At 36.1% G+C, this 19,864-nt stretch overlaps 2 protein-coding genes across 2 annotated transcripts; one reads left to right on the top strand and one right to left on the bottom strand.

Moving 5' to 3' along the window:
* Positions 1-6,831: 6,831 nt before the first annotated feature.
* Positions 6,832-9,294, bottom strand: LOC130993980 (zinc finger BED domain-containing protein RICESLEEPER 2-like). Its single transcript, XM_057919019.1, has 3 exons — positions 8,519-9,294; positions 7,127-8,430; positions 6,832-7,011 (listed from the first exon to the last, which is right to left on the bottom strand). Exons 1-3 carry the CDS (start codon positions 9,285-9,287, stop codon positions 6,970-6,972), a joined length of 2,115 nt encoding a protein of 704 aa, XP_057775002.1. The 5' UTR covers positions 9,288-9,294; the 3' UTR covers positions 6,832-6,969.
* A 5,463-nt stretch (positions 9,295-14,757) lies between these two features.
* Positions 14,758-15,786, top strand: LOC130993979 (uncharacterized). The gene has a single exon (XM_057919018.1). The coding sequence runs from the start codon at positions 14,758-14,760 to the stop codon at positions 15,784-15,786; it is 1,029 nt and encodes a 342-aa protein (XP_057775001.1).
* The last annotated feature ends 4,078 nt before the right edge of the window (positions 15,787-19,864 follow it).

Genomic DNA, 19,864 nt, shown 5'->3' with positions numbered 1-19,864 from the left:
GATTCCCACCCTATAAAGCTTTCACCCTTGCCGGTTGAATTGTCCAATCACAATTAAATTAGCTTTAGCTCTTCAAAATTGAAAAAAATACAACAACCATTAATTGGAACGATAATAAATAAAATTTATATATATTGTGATATAAAAAGCAGTAATAAATGACATGGTACTATTATCCGCCAGTAAAAAGTATCCGCTAGAAGTAGCCGCTTAGGGTTTCTTTCACGCGGCTAATTCTAGAGGATACGAATTACTGGCGGATAATTATATGGAAGGCTCTCTAGTATTTTACTGTTTCATAATATATGATTATATATTATTTTTATCCAACATTTTCTATTATTTTATGTGTTAGGCTATATTAATTCCTGTTAAATAAAATAAAATAAAAAATTCGAGACTTATTACACCACTATAATCCAAATTTGTCTAAATAGAAGCCTATTATGTATTTCTACTTCATAGAATATATTTTAAAAAAAGAAATACAAAATTAAGGTAAGTTTGTGTATAATAAAACAGTAATACGAGGATGAAAAAAATTGTACTTTAAGTATATTTGGAAACAAAAAAAAATTATGAACCTAATGTATACATTATCCGCCAGTAAAACATAGCCGCTAGCATTAGCCGCCGGGTTTAAAAAACCCGGCGGCTAATGCTAGCGGCTATGTTTTACTGGCGGATAATGTATACATTAGGTTCATAATTTTTTTTTGTTTCCAAATATACTTAAAGTACAATTTTTGTCATCCTCGTATTACTGTTTTATTATACACAAACTTACCTTCATTATTTTCAAACTTAGGGCATTATACGTCAATCATCTTACAATAATTGCACATTTATCTGGTTTTGTGCATTTTTAACTACCTATCTTACACATTTTCTTACACAATTGTACTTGTGTAAGAAAAGTGTAAGAACTTTTACAAAAAACCAAGCAACCCATCACCATCAAGTGTACTTTTCGGCTTTGACTTTCAAAGTGGGTAGTTTTGCAAGACATTTTATTGATGTGGGTAGATTTAATTCCATTATAATGATTATCATTATAATCATTATACTTTGGGGCGTTTAATTTGAATGATAAGGTTAAATAGATAAAAATACTTTAAGCTAATCAACAATTTACATTGAGAAATTGATTAGTTTTATCAATCTATCATATAACTCAAGAGTGAGAGAGGTTCAATGGAGATTTCTAAATATTTGTAGAATTGAGATTGGATCGCATCCATCTATTTTATGTAATCTAATGGCTCGCTGAATTTTTTTGATGAACGTGTATATAATTTTGATGAACGCGACATATTTTATCTAATATGTTCACTCCAGGATTCGAACTCGTGTTCATCAAAATTATTAACATGTTCATCACAATTATTGAACGTTCATAAAAATTAATTGACATGTTCATAAAAATGTACTACTTATTCACACATATTTAGATTGTTTCTCAGTTCTCAACATATTTGTGTTTCTCAAGTGAACTTTTTTCCTATATATATATATATATATATATATATATATATATATATATATATATATATATATATATATATATATATATAGGGGGCGGTTATTCACTAAACCACCCTTATTTTAAGAATTACGAACCAGCAAAAATGCATGAATTTTATGTATAACAAGCATGAATAAACTGTATAAAGGCATGAATTGCGAAAAATAATTTTTTGCTACCTTTGGGATTCGAACTCAGGACCATGAATTTATCCAACAAGGTGATGAATCAACCGTAGATCTTGATGATCTAAGGGCTGAAAATGGTTCTTAATTTATATTTTAAGAAGCGTTCTTATTTTAGTCTTCCCCTATATATATATATATATATATATATATATATATATATATATAGCGACTGAATTTCTTAGATTATTACTATAGACATATATAGTAATAAGAAAAAGTTCTGCTGAGAATACTAAATGTGTTAAGAATTCAGTTCGTCTGAACATTCGTGAACAAGTCAATAATCTTGATGAAAACAAGCATTTCAGTCTGAATTCTAATCCTCAAGGGACGAGATTTTCACCATATTAAATAAACACGTCTGCTCATTAGTTATATTTATTCTATTCTTAAAATTTATTAATTAATTAATTTATTTATATTTTTTATTTATTACAAAAAATAATATTCTCCAAGTAACTACACCTTGTAATAATATACTTATATAATTGACCAAGAGTTATATATATAGATGGAACAAATTTTATTATTAAATTAATCGGAGTGTATGAGTGCACATAATTTATACTCCCTCCGTCCCAATATTGTTGGCCATATTTGGTTTCGGCACGGGAATTAAGGAGTTGTAGATTAGTATTTTAAGTGTGTGGGTAATATAGTATAAAAGTAATAAAGTAGGAGAGAGAATGTGATAAAGTATGAGAGAGAAGGTAATAAAATGATAAAGTAGGAGAGAGAATATGATAAAGTAGGAGAGAGAATGTAATAAAGTGATAAAGTAAGAGAGATAATTTGATAAAGTAAGAGATTGAATGTGATAAATACTCCCTCCGTCCCAATAAAAGTGGCCACTTTTTTTTGGGCACGGAGATTAAGAAAGGAATTGTTATGTTTTAATTGAGTGTGACCCACCAAAATTAGTGAGTAATTTTTAGAAAGTGGCCTACAATTGTTGACCAAATTAGTGAGTAATTTTGGCATTTTTAGAAAGTGGCCTACAATTGTTGACCAAATTAGTGAGTAATTGTTGACTTAATTAAAGTAAACTTTTGCCATTTTTAGAAAGTAGCCACTTTTAATGGGACACCCAAAAAGGAAATGTGGCCACTTTTATTGGGACGGATGGAGTATTTCCATTTTAGGAAAGTGGCCAACAATAGTGGGACAAACTAAAAAGGAAATGTGGCCAACAATATTGGGACAGAGGGAGTAATATCATAATTCATAAACGTCTACGTCTCCCCTCTTTTTTCGTTCCATATATATGTATATGTGTGTTGATAAGAAATACAGACATGCATTGTCAAACTTATAAAAACAGCAAAAAGGAAAAGAAAAAGAAAGAAAGACGAAAGGAAGGCGGTTCAGACGTTGTTGTACATAGGGATGGCAGTGGATCTTGGACCCGGTCCAGATCCGTGGAACAGATCCATCCGTTACGGATCTGGATCTCAATTTTTTGGACTCGACGGATCTGGATCTGGATCTGAATCTCAGTTTTGAAAACGGATCTGGATCTGGATCTTGAAATTTTAGATCCGGATCCGGCTCAGATCCGACCCGTGGATCCGTTTTATTTTATATATATATTTTATATTTTATATTTAGTTTACTAATAATATTAACTAAATTAAAAATAATAAATAAATTATATTCAAAAGAATAAAAAACTAAAAGTAATTAGATAAAAGTATTTTGTGTTATATTTTTCATGATGAAAATTAGATGTTGTTGATTTTGTGAATTTTTTTTAATTTAATTTGAAAATAGTAGATCCATGGATCTGGACCCGTGGACCCGCGGATCTGACGGATCTGGATCTGGATCCAAAATTTTCAGATCCACGGATCTGGATCTGGATCTAGTATATGAAAATGGATCTGGATCTGGTATTGGCCAGACCCGGTCCAGATCCGGCCCGTTGTCATCCCTAGAACTAATATACATTTCCTATCTTTGTGATTGTGATGTAGTAATACGTAAGGTGGGTTCTGATTTATTTTAAAATGTTTCAGGTGTTGCTTTAACAATTGACTGCTCAGCGCATGATATATAGTATCACGCAAGAGATCTAAGATACTAGTATTATATTAATCCTAATTGAGAAGAATTATAAATCAAATTGGAATTTATAAACCCCTAGTAATAATTTTAGAGAAAGTAACCAATAACAAGTACGAAAATTGCAGGTTCTTTGTAGTACTGGTCCATTGGATATTGTTTTTAACACATATAAATACTTAAAAAAAATATATCAAAATGAATCACTACTAAACTCTAAGAAAGATCCTGCAATTTTTCAGACTTGTTATTGGTTACTTTTTGTAAAATTATTCCTAGCTAGGGGTTTATAATTCCAATTTAATTTATAATTCTTCTCAATTAGGATTAGAGTGTTTAATAAAATATTTATGAGTGTTTTATTAAAATATGTGAATGATCCATATCGTGTAAATATTCGCATAAGAGATCTCATTTTTGTCAATGTAAAGTAAGAATGAGATAATAATTAATGATTCAAAAACTCTATATATTCATATTCCTAATCCAAAAATAAGAAGGGGCAAAGAAGAGAAAATTAGATTGTGTCCGACTAAAAAATTTATTTATTACTACAATACTTATTTTTGGGAGGAACCTAACTGCAATACTAATTGGTTCTTATTTCATAAATTCAAAAATAATTGGTTCTTACTTCATATTAGTTAGAACTGGAGGGCTTTTGGCACATTAATTTAGATTGGTTGGAAAGTAGAACAAAAAATTTTGAGCTTTTAAAAATATAACAATAATTAATAAGTAATATATTCACAGAATAAGTCTCGATCCCTTTTAATTAGTGTCATACTTTTGCAAGCTTGAAAATTTAATTTTCTTCCTATTTTAGTTTTGAGTAAGCCCGAAACTCTTAAAATGGATCGAGAATTGTCCTACGGATGCATTACTTATTAATTAGTGTTCCACTTTTGCAAGTCTGAAAATTTTATTACTTCCTCCGTTCACAAAAAGATGTCATAATTTGTCATTTTGGTCTATCTATAAAAAGATGCCCTAATCTATTTTGGGGGAGTTCGGTTGCTCGAGATTGAATCGGTCTGAGATTACACAAGATTATTTTTGTCAGAGGGGTTAGGCCAAGCACTACAAGAAATTGGGTGATTACCGACCGAAAATTATGTTGGTAACGCCCCAATTTCCATCGCTATAACCGATCACCGACGGATCAATGACGGTGACCGTGTGTTGCCGTGAAAGTGGTCGCTAAGTCGACTATCGACGGAATTTTACGTCCATCGCGAAGGTTTCGACGGAGACGATAACGAAGGCGTCGTCTGAAATCAACGACAGAATTACCGACCGATCTATCTGTTGGCAATAGCGACGAACGTGAATTCCGTCACTATTCAACCGTTCCATTTTTAGCGACGGACTACGATTCCGTCGCTACTCGGCCGTTCCAGTTTTAACGACGGACTATGATTCCGTTGCTATTCTTTCGCTCCATTTTTAATGACGGACGACGATTCCGTCGCTGTTTTAAAATATAAAAAATAAATAAATTATAATTTGCTCTACCCAGTTATCGACGTACTGTTATACCCTTTTATTCTACTGTATTATCAATACATCAATCTCCAAAACACCAAATCAATAAAATATTAAAATTTTAAACTAGCATTCAAATAGTCATAACATAACATAAAATATTCAAGTGTTCAAAACATAATAGAAATATTCAAGTGTTCAAAAACATAATAGAAATATTCAAGTATTCAAAGTACAAAAACACAAACATAATATTCAAGATGATGGTCCAGTAGGTCCAGGTGGAAGCCTAGCCAATATCTGCTCGAAAAGACGCTGTTGAGCCTCAAATCGAGCATCAGTCTGCTCATCTTTCTGCCTCATCTCCTCCTTCTGACGTGCTATCTCAACTAAAGCTTCCTACAACTGCTGCTCCACGTCCACAAGTCGCTGTGGATCAATAGTAGGGCCCTGAAACTGAGATGTACCATTCGACTGCTCACTACTCCTATAGCTGGCTGCAAGTCTACCAACTCCAAACATTCTCTTCTTCTTGTCGAGTCCACCAACAGCCTCCACGTACACCTTGTTCATATCGATCTCTGCGGATCAGAATCATCATCCACAGGCTGACTCTGAGAAGCAACTAATTCCTGCATTTTTTCCTACAATAATATATATATATATATATATATATATATATATATATATATATATATATATATTAGGAGTTATACTTAAGAATTAGAGCAATAAAAATAATACTTAAATAAGTAATTAATACTTTACTACGCACTCCAATCTGTCTAGACTTCTCGTTTATATAAGTAACATCTTTGTTCTTATGAAGGATCTCATAAGAGCATCCGCAGTGGGGACCCGATAGGGGGGACTGGAGTCACCCCCGAGATCGGGTCGCCCACTGCAGCGATGAGCGACTCGAGTGCGACCTGATGGAACGGGGCAACCACGATGAAGAAAAAGGTAGGCACGCGCCTATATTAAAAAAAAAATCTAATTTTAAAATTTAAGAATGTTGCATGCATTGGACCGTTGCTGTTTGTTTGTTTCCCTTTTTTCTGTCAATTGACTGATTTTATTTTTTTATTTTTTTCCTCTTCTATAAAATCTTCTCTCATTGTTCTTCTTCTTCACTTCTCATCTTCTTGTTCTTCTCTCTATTTCTCTCACAAAAGAAAGAAAAAATAGATCCACTCAATCCTAATTGGTACAATCCAAATTGGGTATAGGGTTGTAATCGAATCGAATCGAAGCGAATATCACCATATTCGATTCGTATTCGTGAATATATACTAGTATTCGATTCGATTTTGAATATTAAATACGATTCGATATTCGATTCGTTGCTATGTTCGAATTATTCGATTCGATTCGAGTATTCGATTCGGTTTATGAAATTACCTTAATTTTTTTTACGAATATTCGATTCGAATATTCGATTCGCGTATTCGACTTGTATTCGATTCGATTCGAAATTCTGAAGGGAAAAAATATGTTAAATAATATAGGTGTATCTTCAATATATTTACCTAATAAACACACAACAATAACTAAATAATAAAAAATCCTCAATATAAGCCACAAATTCAACAGATTGTAAAATCAACAATATCCATCTAGTGCATACATCACGAAAAGTTTCAAATTCATCAAAATAACATGATAATAGAACAAATGTCAAGCACTCAATCTTCCACCAAGCTTGTAAAATTAAGTGGTGTTCAACACGACATAAAAATGTTCTTCTTCCTCCTACAAGATGAAGAAAATAAATATTAGAGCTCAATTTTATGAAAACATATATATATATATATATATGTGTGTGTGTGTGTGTGTGTGTGTGTTAAATAATAGAAAACTAACTTACATGTGACATAATGGGCTTCTTGATTCCGTGAAGTTGGCGAATCCAGTCTGCTCCACAAATTAAAATCTCTACCATATCAGAACCTAACCTTGAACGGTAAGGATCTAATACTCGACTTCCTGCACTAAATGTGGCCTCTGATGCAACCGTACTTATCGGAATAGCCAAAACATCACGAGCTAAAGTGGATAGAATTTTGAACTTCAATTCTTGAGATTTCCACCAAGCTAATGCATCAAACTCAGAGGCTACAGCTCCATCCCCATCTTGACTTCTAACAACCCCCTCATCCAAGTAAATGTCCAACTCCGATTTCAAAGGACCATTCACCTCTATAGTGTCTAGATACTCATCAAACATAGACAAACCACTAGGCACTAATTTTCCTTGAGATGTGGAGCTTGTGCATGTAGCAGAACATCTTTCTGAAGTAGTACCCTTTCGAGATTTTGCATTATCAACTTCAACATACTCAAAGTACAAGTTATACAATGCATCTCGAACCTTCATAATATTTGCACGTGCATCAACCTCATTATATATCTTATGAAAAGCAAAATCAACCAACCTCATTTTGAACCTAGGGTCAAGTATTGCTCCAATTGTCATCAAAAGATTGCAACTTCCCCAATATTTGTCAAATTTCTTCTTCATTTCTTTAATCATTACTCTAATGAATTCATCAACATGATTTTCCTTTTCATTCAATACATGCTTGACTCTCCAAATGACGGCAAGATAGACATTAGAAGTAGGATAATCAACTCCAGAAATCACATGAGTAGCTTCATAAAAGATCTCTAAAATATCAATGACATCCTTCACTTTCATCCAATCATCAACGGCAGGACAACAATGATATGAAGGCTCTCTTTGTTGAAATATAGGAAATGCATCTCTAACTCTATATGCCTCAAGTAACATCTCATATGTAGAATTCCAACGAGTTGGACAATCAATGATCAACCTTTTTACAAAAATTCCTAAGTGGTTCACAACATCAGAGAATTTGTTCAACCTAGACTCTGATTGATTAATAAATCGCACGCTGTTTTTGACATCTTCAATGATTGTCTTAATCCCAAGAAGACCATCTTGAACAACGAGATTTAATATATGTGCAGTACACCGAACATGAAACAACTGACCTTCCAATGGCAATTTACGGCTCCTAGAGAATGTTTCCTTAGCAATTCGAATTGCCACATCATTGTTTGAGGCATTGTCCACAGAGATAGTGAAAACCTTGTGCTCTATTCCCCAATCCTTTGTGCACTTTATAAGCCCATCAAAGATATCAACACCTAAAAAACATATAAGTATTGAGTCATTATCAATAAATCAATAAATATAATAAAAGACAACATTATGTAAAGAAACAAATAGTATTACCTCCATGTGGAGGAGGAAGAGGTATGAAGCTAAGAAGCCGTTTCTGAAGTTGCCACTGTGAATCAACAAAGTGACCAGTGACACACATATAAGAAATCTTTTGCACCTTTGACTTCCAAATGTCGGTGGTCAATGAAATCTTATTGATGTCTTTCAATTCCAACTGCAATTTTTTCTTCTCAATGTTATAAACATTGATGACATCTTTTTTTGCTGTGGCACGGGAAATCTTCTGAAATCGGGGTTGATTTATACTCATCATGAAATGAAAACCATCACTTTCCACGGCATTAAATGGTTGCTCACCCATTAAAATCCAATGGGCAACGGCCTCTCTCTGCTTCATGTGATCATATCTGCCATCAGATAAAGGATTCATCTCAAACTTGGATTTGACAGGCTGAAATTGCAACGTCTTTTGCTTCTTCAAGTGAAGCTTCTTTTGCAGACACCTTTTCAAGTGATTCCAAAGATGAGATGTTGTGCCAGTAGACGTCTTAGCAAGAAAAGTCTTGCAATGTATGCATTGAAACTTTGTAGTCCCATCATCTGCTGTCAGTTCAATGAAATCATCATAAGCTTTGGAACATTTTTTCCTTTTCTTCTTATCAAACACATTATTCTCCTCCTCCTTGTCTCCATCTTTATCATCTTCTCCATCAATACCTTCTTGTTTATCTTTCTCCCCATCATCCCCTTCTATTATATTATCATCTTTATCATCATTTACATCGACCACTTCTTTCTCCACCTCATTCTCTTTCTCCATTGTCTCATTTTCTATTAAATTTTCCATCCTGTCAAAAGAAACGTTTTTATAGGCTTACTACAAATTCAACAACATATTTACACTATAAATTCAGCAAGTCAGCAAGAATTCAGCAAGTCAACAACATATTTTTCGAAAAAAAGGGTTTCTAAAAACATATTCCCCAAGTCAGCAAGAATTCAGCAAGTCAACAACATATTTTTCGAAAAAAAGGGTTTCTAAAAACATATTCCCCAAGTCAGCAAGAATTCAGCAAGTCAACAACATATTTTTCGAAAAAAAGGGTTTTTAAAAACATATTCCCCAAGTCAGCAAGAATTCAACATATTTTCTATTAAGTCAGCAAGAATTCAGCAAGTCAACAACAAGAATTCATCAAAATGTGCATCAATTCTCTTTTCACATTCCCCAAACTCTATAAGTAGAAACAACAAGAATTCAGCAAGAACTCACATTGACGGCAGCAGCAGATGGAGAGGCTGACGTCGACGGTAGCAGCAGACGGAGAGGCAGACGGAGAAGGCGACGCAAGAGGTGCAGACGGCGGGTGCGACGAGCGGGTGCAGACGGCGGGGCAGCAGTAGACGGCGGGTGCAGACGGCGGGTGCGACGAGCGGGTGCAGACGGCGAGGCAGCAGCAGACGGTGGGTGCAGATGGCGGGGCAGCAGCAGACGGCGGGTGCAGACGACGCGAAAGGAGCAGACGGAGAGGGCGTCGTGGTGCACACGACAGGGCAGCAGCAGACGACGGGGCAGCAGACGGCGGCGTGCGACGAGCCTGGCAGACGTCGACGGCAGCAGCAGACGGCGCGGCGTGCGTGGAGAAGAGGAGAAGAAGCGCCGCTGGAAGCTTGGAATTTGGAAATTGAAATGGTTTCAAATCTTTGGGAATGGGGGCGCGATAGGTAGAAACCAATTAGGGTTAGAATAGTTTTTTTTACAATTTTTTTAAAAAAGAGGGTTAAAAAATTAAATTCTACAAAAATTATAATTAAAATGTTAATATTCTATATATATATATACAATTAGGATCAGAATAAGATATTATAAAATTATAATTAAAATATTATATATATATATGTATATAAATAATTATAATTAAAATATTATATATATATATATATATATATTATATCGAATCGAATATCTACGAATATCGAATCGAATATCATAATTTCATATACGTATTTGAATAATAATCGAATCGAATAGAATATTTGTTATCGAATACGAATCGAATAATTTCGAATACGAATCGGGCAATTTCGAATCGAATCTCGAATCGAGCAAAATTATTCGATTCGTTTACAACCCTAATTGGGTACCCGACCTCTCCGATGATTACCATCCTGATTTAGGCGATATTAACTTGGAGGAGGAACCTCGTCCAAGCGAAGAAGATGACCCACCGGCTGCCCACAGTGCGTCGAAGCCAAAGAAAGGCGGGCGACGGAAGGCTATGGCCTTCAAGAAGAAGGCGCCGGCGAGAGAGCCGGAGGAGGAAAGGACCATTCGACACACATACGCCCTCGAAGAGACGGACCTTATTGTCCGTATTTGGGCGGAGGAGACGAACGACTCCATCCGGGGTGTCGATCAAAAAGGCGAGGCCTACTGGGGTCGGATTCTAGAGCGTGTGAACGCCCTTCTCGGCCTCGGCTTGAAGCCCCGCCAAATAAAGGGACACTTCTCCCCAGTGGTCTAGGATGTGAAGTTGTGGGAGAATGTTTGGGTGGAGGTTTGCGCGAAGTGGCCTTCCGGCCATTCCGACGACATGCTCCAACAAAAGGCCCAAGTCATCTTCCAAGCAAAGAGCCCAACTAACGGCGCCTTCAACTACTGGAATGCATGGAGGATGCTCCGGATCAACCGGAGGTTCAAATCCATGTACCTTGAGGGAGACGTCCATTCCTCCAAGAGGACGAAGACGTAAGAGACAGGCGACTTCACTACCTCGGCGTCGGACGAGGAGATCACGTCTTCCCGACCGATTGGAAACAAGGCGGCGAAAGCGGCGACGAGAGCGGCGAAGGGGAAAGGAAAGGCGTCGCAAAGTTTCGGGCCTCCACCCGAATACGTGGAGAGGATGGACAGGTCGGACGAGAACATCAAATAAATGATGGCCGAGGTCGCCAAGTCGAACGAACTCAAGAAGAAGATGCACGACGAACGAATTTTATTCATGAAGACCGACAACATGAGTCCAGAAACCCTCGCCCTCCACAAGCAGCGTTGCGCGAAGATCATCGCTAGGATGAGAGAAGCTGGAGATCTTTAGGATTTTATGTTTTTAGTTTTTAATTAAGTAGTTTTAAATTATGTCTTTAGGTTTTTTTTTTAATGTAATCTTTAGGATTTTTAAAATTAAATGAAGTTTAATTTGAAGTCAATTGTGTTTAAATTTTTGCAATTAAAATTAAATGAAAAATACAATAATCAAACTAAAAAGATCAGGTCAGCTATCATGTCATCCCACTGCAGCCTCACTGGCCCAATGTGGTCCCCCCACTATCAGGTCAGTTATCAGGTCACCCCCACTGCTGATGCTCTAAGCCTCGTAGAAACACTCAGTCGGCTCCACTCATTTCCTTTTACCCTTTTAAAAAATATAACAAATATAAATATTATTAATATGAATGTCAATGAAAAAAATTATATGAATACAATTTCAACGTACCACTTCTTCATCATACTGAAGAATAGACCTCGAACCTCCCTTGTGTTTCAATTGACCGGTTCCAGGACCTAAAGTCTCAGACATCCTACACTTTTTTGCTATCTCTGAGTTGGCTTTTACTTCATCAGAGTCCCAATACTTAATCCAATTAGGCCAGTGATCCTCGTGAATAAAAGAACGCCTCTTGTTCCTCTTAATTTCCTTGATGTCATGAACAAAATCCTTGTACCTCCGCGCAACATAATCACACCAAAGCTTGTAGACATCCTGTCACAGCCCAAAACCATTTACTTCCTTTGCAAATTTTATTTAGAAATTATTATATTTTCGAGTTATTAATATACATATCTATGAGTCGAATTTATGAACATGTTTAGTTGCGCCCCTAGTTAGATATGACTTTGAACTATAAATTATATCTATAAAAAAATAGAAATTTATTTTCCCAAATATTCTTTTAATATGAATTTGGGCCTAAATAAACTATTTGCAGCCTATTTAGCTCATCCATATTGGGCCATAATTACTTATTTATTTACTTACTTTTTGGGCTAGATTTTTAAAAGAGCCCATAACATTTTAATAGCTTAATGGAGTAATTCTTTTGTTTGTACTGTTTCCTAATCTTGTGACTGCAATACGTGTTTCCTTTCTCAAGAAGCCACAATTTGTTTTCCATTTTCAGCCACAAATTTTAATTCTTGGCAGCCAAGTTTTCTCCTCAGCCATCCAATTAATTTTCTCAATCTTGTGGAATTCATTTTATCTATTCCACCGCCTCATTTTAGCTTATTAAGCTCTTTCTTTTTCTGAAAACACCACACCACCAAAACCCAGCAAATCAACTTATTGTTCTGTTGCTTTCGATTCAAGTGGTAATTTTAATTCTTATGCAGAAATTATGTAATTTTATTCCAGCACATCAATGATTTCTTCATTGTTTTCATATCTGCCCAAAAACCAAAACTTTACAACAGAATTCTGTTTTCAAATCAAAACATGCATACATCGATTTTCTGTAATTTCCATAAGGAAATAGAATTAGTGTGGAAAGAAATGGAGAATTAGGGAGAAATGGAAGGTTGGTTGGGGGGAGCGAAGACTGTAGTCGGAAGAGGGAAGCAGGAGGCGGCGGCGGCGACCTGCCCACTGCTGCTGCCTGGCATGGCGGCGGCGATGGCAGCCGTTTCTGCCGGCCGAAGGAAAGAGAGGGCGCCAGATCTGGAATAAGGAGGCGGCAGCTTCGGCCTCGCCGATGGCTGTTCGGCTGAGGAAGAGAGAGAAATGAGGGGCGGCGGCTGGGCTGTGCTGCTGTCGACGCAGAGGCGGCGATGGCGATGCTGCTGCTAGCCGGGCGAGCGACAGGGGAGAAGCGTGGTTGTGGCGGTGGCTGGCGGAGGTGTCACCGGAGAAGGGTGGACGCTGCTGTTGGGTGCGGTGGGGGAAGAGTGAGAGAGAGACTAGAGGTGAGGAAAGGAGAGAGGTCGAAGGGAAGGAGAGAGGAGGCGGAGCCGCCGGCCTCCGGGGACGGCGCTGCCGTCCGGTGGCGGCGGCAGGAGGGCACAGAGAGCGAGAGAGAGTGAGCGGCAAAGAGGGAGAAGGGAAGTGGGAGCTGCGTGAGTTTTGTGAGCAATTAGGGTGAGTGTGATTAAAGTAGGGGAAATGGGGAAATGAAATGGGCTTTGGGCTTAGTTTGGTTTTAAGTTAATGGGCTCAATTTATTAACTGATTGGGCTATAATTTGATTAATTATTGCACTAATTTATTTTATCAAAAGGCTTGCATTTGCATATTATTTTACAAAGAATGTCATATTTGGACTTCATATTTATTGTAAATAATATTATTTATTATTTATTGTACATTACTTATTCATATATATATATATATATATATATGATGGAACGGATGGATACGGTTAACATAATACAGAATCTCGTTTTCTGTCTGTTTTCTCTTCTTCTCTTTTCTCTGCATCTTCTCTACTCTTTTACTTTGGAATTACTTGCTCAAGAGGATATTACAACACGTTATCAGCACGAGTCTCTAACCAATTGAGTGAACACGGAGATAGACCATAAGAAAAAATCGTGTTTTTCTTACAAGGTAATTTTACATTATGTTTCTAGAAAATTTAGAAACGGATTTGATTTTTTTTTTGAAAACTTAAATCCTAATTGATTCGAGTCGGTGGTTTTTGAAAAGAATTGTTTTGATTGAAGTGTCTAACATTGAATGATTGAAGGCAGCGAGATGAATAAGATTGGAAAAATATGTTAAAGCATTACTGAATGTTGAGCGTGAGAGGGGGAGACTTTATTTCGTTAGATTTGGGGAAAATCTAATGCCATTATTGATGAATTTAAAAACGCCTGCCGTGATTGAAGTTTTGTCGAGAATTTTTGAAACAAACATAAACTCGAATTGGTTTTTGTAAATCATAAACTGAAAATAATTTAAAAAATATCGTAAATAACATATATTGAAGTCAGTGCATTTATTGATTGTGAAGTCCGTTTATTTCAGAGTATTCTTGATTATTTGTTTCAATTTTTCATAAAACCTTGCGCAGCAGATACATGATTTACTTGCCATGATGAAGTTGCCTATTCTTGCTTTGATAATATGTATTGTTTGTTCGATTTTGATCTGATCTCAGTTTTCAAGACATGGGGAATTTTCATCTTGTTAGACACTCCTTATGCTGATTTCATTAGATTAGGGCATAAACAAAATAAAATTAAAATGCTCTCTTTCCTTATTGTTTTCTCATTGTTTGTTATAGTTTTGAATATGTCTGATATCAACGAAAGAGAAGTCACTGAACTTGCTATTGATGGTGGTAACTATTTGACTTGGGCTTTGGATGTTGAAATATACCTTGCCTCATGTGATCTGAGCGACGCTATAGTTCCAGATTCTTCATGTAGCTCCGCCCAGAAGGCGAAAGCTTTGATTTTCTTGCGTCATCATCTGAATAAGGACTTAAAAAATGAGTATCTTACTGAAAAGGACCCTGTTGTCCTATGGCAATCCCTGAAGGATCGCTTTGATCAACAAAAGGCCATTATTCTCCCTCAGGCACAATATGATTGGCTGAATTTACGCTTTCAGGATTTCAAGTCCGTGATTGAGTACAATTCTACCTTACATCGTATTGTGTCACAGCTGAAACTCTGTAAGCAAGAAGTTACAGAGATTGATTTGATAGAGAAGACTCTATCTACTTTTCATGCCAGTAACCTTGTACTCCAGCAGCAGTATAGGGCCAAGAATTATACTAGGCATTCTGAACTCATTTCTGCTTTACTTGTAGCAGAGAAACATAATCAGCTTTTGATGAGAAACCACAATGCAAGACCAGTTGGTTCACAAGCAGTGCCTGAAGCACATGCTACCACTTATAGAGGTGGTCGAGGGAGAGGCCGAGGAAAAGTGAATTGGTCACAACGTGGTGGAAGAGGTTGGTCCTATAGAGGAGGTCGAGGTCGAGGTCGTGGATACAATCATGTTGCTAGACTCCAAATTCATGGAAAAGGATTTCATAAGACATCGCATCCACAAGAAACAAGTACATCTCAGCAAACTCCAAAAACACAACAAACTTGTCACAGGTGTGGGTGCGAGGGTCATTGGAGTCGTACATGTCGCACCGCCAAGCACCTCGTTGAAGCATATCAAATGTTGCAAAAGAACAAAAAAGGCAAGAAAATTCGAAGTGAAATACATCATGCCAGTTTGCCTGAAGCAAATTTGGAGTTTAATGCCGATGATGATGATTTAATGCAACTTGATCTTGAAGATTATGGAGATCAAAAGTAATTTGATTTGTTGAACTATTCAGACATTTTAGGATTTTATTTATGGTTCATGTTTTATTTGCAAACTGTTAGTAATTTAATTTGTTTTCGTGTGTTTGCAATACTTAAAATTCTATTATTATTGTGACTTATTTGCTATCTTTATTTGTTATTTTCTTGATTTATATTCTACTTCTTTGTTTTTAGAATGTCAAACTCAAACTTGCAACTCATGGAGAATGAAAGTACATTGTGTCTAGTGGATAGTGCCACAACACATACTATACTTACTGATAGAAAATATTTTCAAACTCTTACTGAAAAAAGGGGGAGCGTCACTACAATTGCAAATGACAATATCCTTATTGTCGGCTCTGGAAGAGCTTCTCTAATACTCCCTATGGGTACAGAATTAATTATCAATGATGCACTTTTGTATCCACAATCAAAACGTACCCTTATTAGTTTTAAAGACATCCGACTAAACGGTTTTCACATTGAAACTGAAACCGATAACAATAATGAATTTCTGATCATCACTCAGAATGTTGGATGTAGAAAACAAATTCTTGAGAAGTTCTCTTCTTTCTCCACTGGGTTGTATTATACTCACATTAAACCTAACAATCATGTTGCGTTAAGCATAAAATTTAAAGACCCAAAATCTTTTATATTATGGCATGAACGATTGGGTCATCCTGGGCAAAATATGATACGTCGGATTATTAATAATGCTATTGGGCACAATATACAAACAAAAGATCTATCATATTCAAATGAATTTGTTTGTGAAGCATGTGCAAAAGGTAAGCTTATAGTACGACCTTCTCGTACCAAAATTAAATTAGAATCTCCTTCTTTTCTTGAACGAATTCAAGGAGATATATGTGGACCACCCAGCGTCTGGACCATTTCAATATTTTATGGTCCTAATTGATGCTTCTACTCGATGGACTTATGTATGCTTATTATCTACTCGCAATAAAGCATTTGCAAAGCTTATTGCCAAAATAATCGAATTAAGAGCTCAATTTCCTGATTATCCAATAAAGTCTATTCGAATGGACAACGCTGGTGAATTCACATCAAAATCTTTTGATGAATATTGTATGTCATTGGGTATTAAAGTGGAGCATCCTGTTCCATATGTCCACACGCAAAATGGTCTAGCTGAATCCTTAATCAAACGTTTAAAACTAGTAGCTAGGCCATTGCTACAAAAATCAAACTTACCTATTACTTGTTGGGGTCATGCGATTTTGCATGCTGCAAATTTGCTCCAAATCCGACCAACTGCATATCATGAATATTCCCCAATACAATTAGTACGTGGTAAAGAACCAAACATTTCTCATCTGCGAATATTTGGTTGTGGAGTTTATACTCCAATAGCGCCACCAAAACGTACCACAATGGGCCCTCAGCGTAAGCTAGGTATATACGTGGGTTATGAATCTCCATCTATAATTAAATTTCTTGAACCCATGACTGGGGATCAATTTACTGCCCGGTACGCTGACTGTATTTTTGATGAAGATCATTTCCCGATATTAGGGGGAGACAAAAGCCCAACTTTAACACAATGTCGAGAAATTTCATGGAATGAAAAGAATCTTCACTATTTAGATCCACGTACTAATGAATCTGAACTGGAAGTTCAAAGGATAATTAACTTGCATTATTTAGCAAGTAATTTGCCAGATGCATTTACTGATCATAAAGGAGTGACAAAATCTCATATTCCTGCTATGAATGCACCACAAAGGATTGAAGTTCCATATGGACAAAATAAATCAGCTGATAATCCCGAATGCCAGAAGCGTGGGAGACCTATTGGTGCTAAAGATAAAAATCCCCGCAAAACAAAATCAAATAAGAATATGATATCACTCCAACAACCTCTTGAAGAGGATCATCCTGTAGATGATATTCCCAGTACTTCTAAAAGTGCACTAACTAATACTGGGATTGCGGAACAACCAGATCATAATATAATGGGAATTGATAAAAATCTGGTTGATGTCAACATTGAAGTTGCTATGAACTTTATAAATACGGGAGAAACTTATAACAGAAATGTTATTGTAATAGACGATGTATTTGTCTCTACAATTGCATGTACTATTTCAAATGATAATCTGGATCCAGAACCAAAAACAGTAGCACAGTGCCGGAAGCGTTCTGATTGGTTGAAATGGAAGGAAGCAATTGAGGCAGAGTATAACTCGCTAAAGAAAAGAAAAGTTCTTGGTACTATAATACTTATACCCGACAATGTTGAACCATTGGGATATAGATGGGTATTTGTACGAAAGAGAGATGAGAACAATGAGGTGGCAAGATATAAAGCGAGATTAGTAGCTCAAGGGTTTTCGCAGAGACCTGGAATTGATTTTGATCAAACATATTCTCCTGTTTTAGATGGCATAACATTCCGCTATTTGATATCTCTGGCATCATCAATGAATTTAGAAATGCAGTTAATGGACGTCGTGACTGCATATTTATATGGGTCACTAGACGCTGATATCTATATGAAAATCCCTGAAGGATTCAAAATTCCTCATATGAAGGAAAATGAAACTCGTGACATGTATTGTGTGAAATTAGAAAAATCGTTGTACGGTTTAAAACAGTCGGGAAAGATGTGGTATAACCGACTTAGTGAATTCCTCTTGAAGAAGGAATATGTGAATAATGATATATGCCCTTGTGTGTTCATTAAAAGATCACAAAATGGTTTTTGTATCATTTCTGTTTATGTTGATGATATAAATATAATTGGAACACGCAAAGAAGTTGAATAAGCTCGTTCATGCTTAAAGATGGAGTTTGAAATGAAAGACTTGGGTAAAACCAAGTTTTGTCTCGGCCTGCAGATCGAGCATCTCCCTGAAGGAATTCTTGTACACCAGTCAACTTATGTGAGTAAGATTTTAGAGAAATTCTATATGGATAAATCACATCCACTTAGCACACCTATGGTTGTCCGATCACTAGAAGTAGATAAGGATCCATTTAGACCTAAAGAAGATAATGAGGATATTTTAGGACCAGAAGTTCCTTATTTGAGTGCAATTGGAGCACTACTTTATCTCGCAAACTGCACAAGGCCTGACATAGCATTTGCGGTTAACTTGCTAGCAAGATTCAGTGCTTCTCCTACACGAAGACATTGGAATGGTGTTAAACACATTCTTCGTTATCTTCAAGGTACAAAAGATCTTGGTTTGTTCTATCCAAGAAACCAAGACATGACATTGGTAGGCTATGTGGATGCTGGTTATTTATCTGATCCCCATAATGCTAAATCTCAGACTGGTTATGTTTTCCTCTGTGGTGGTACAGCTATTTCTTGGAGATCTGTTAAACAGACTCTAGTTACTACATCCTCAAACCACTCAGAGATTATCGCTTTACATGAGACCGCTAAAGAATGTGCATGGTTAAGATCATTGATACAACATATTCGCGGATCTTGTGGTATTGCGGATGATAAATCTCCCACTGTTCTATATGAGGACAATGCTGCATGTGTTGCACAAATGGATAGCGGGTACATTAAAGGAAATTTAACAAAACATATATTACCTAAATTCTTTTACCCGCATGAGCTCCAGAAGAGCGGCGAAATTAAAATAAATAAAATTCGCTCTTGTGATAATCTGGCAGATTTATTCACAAAATCCCTTCCTACGTCAACTTTTGAAAAACATGTTTATAATATTGGAATGCGTAGGCTTAGTAGATTATTAGTTTGAGGGGGAGCGAATTCATTATGCCTTGAAGGTGTATTTTTGTTGTACTCTTTTTCCCTTACTAAGTTTTTTCCCATTGGGTTTTCTTAGTTAAGGTTTTTAATGAGGCAACAAATGCAACACAAAGTTATACATATTACATGTACTCTTTTCTTTGACTGTTTTTTCCCACATGGTTTTTTCAGCAAGAGAGACATGAACATAATCAAGTAATGTCCAAGGGGGAGTATTGTAAATAATATTATTTATTATTTATTGTACATTACTTATTCATATATATATATATATATATAGGGTGTTGTTCTATTGAGAATGTTAAATGTGTTGAGAATTGAGAATAAT

This window comes from Salvia miltiorrhiza, chromosome 7 (assembly GCF_028751815.1).
Source record: "Salvia miltiorrhiza cultivar Shanhuang (shh) chromosome 7, IMPLAD_Smil_shh, whole genome shotgun sequence".
Lineage (NCBI taxonomy): Eukaryota > Viridiplantae > Streptophyta > Magnoliopsida > Lamiales > Lamiaceae > Salvia > Salvia miltiorrhiza.
Note: the sequence above shows the minus strand (reverse complement) of the source record. Positions and strands in the feature narration are given on the sequence as shown.

Coding starts and splice junctions, on each gene's coding strand:
- LOC130993980 (XM_057919019.1), bottom strand. CDS start 9,287: ATGGAGAAAGAGAATGAGGTGGAGAAAGAAGTGGTCGATGTAAATGAT. Junction 8,431..8,518: donor TCTTCCTCCTCCACATGGAG/GTAATACTATTT, acceptor TATGTTTTTTAG/GTGTTGATATCTTTGATGGG. Junction 7,012..7,126: donor AGAAGCCCATTATGTCACAT/GTAAGTTAGTTT, acceptor TTCATCTTGTAG/GAGGAAGAAGAACATTTTTA.
- LOC130993979 (XM_057919018.1), top strand. CDS start 14,758: ATGTCTGATATCAACGAAAGAGAAGTCACTGAACTTGCTATTGATGGT.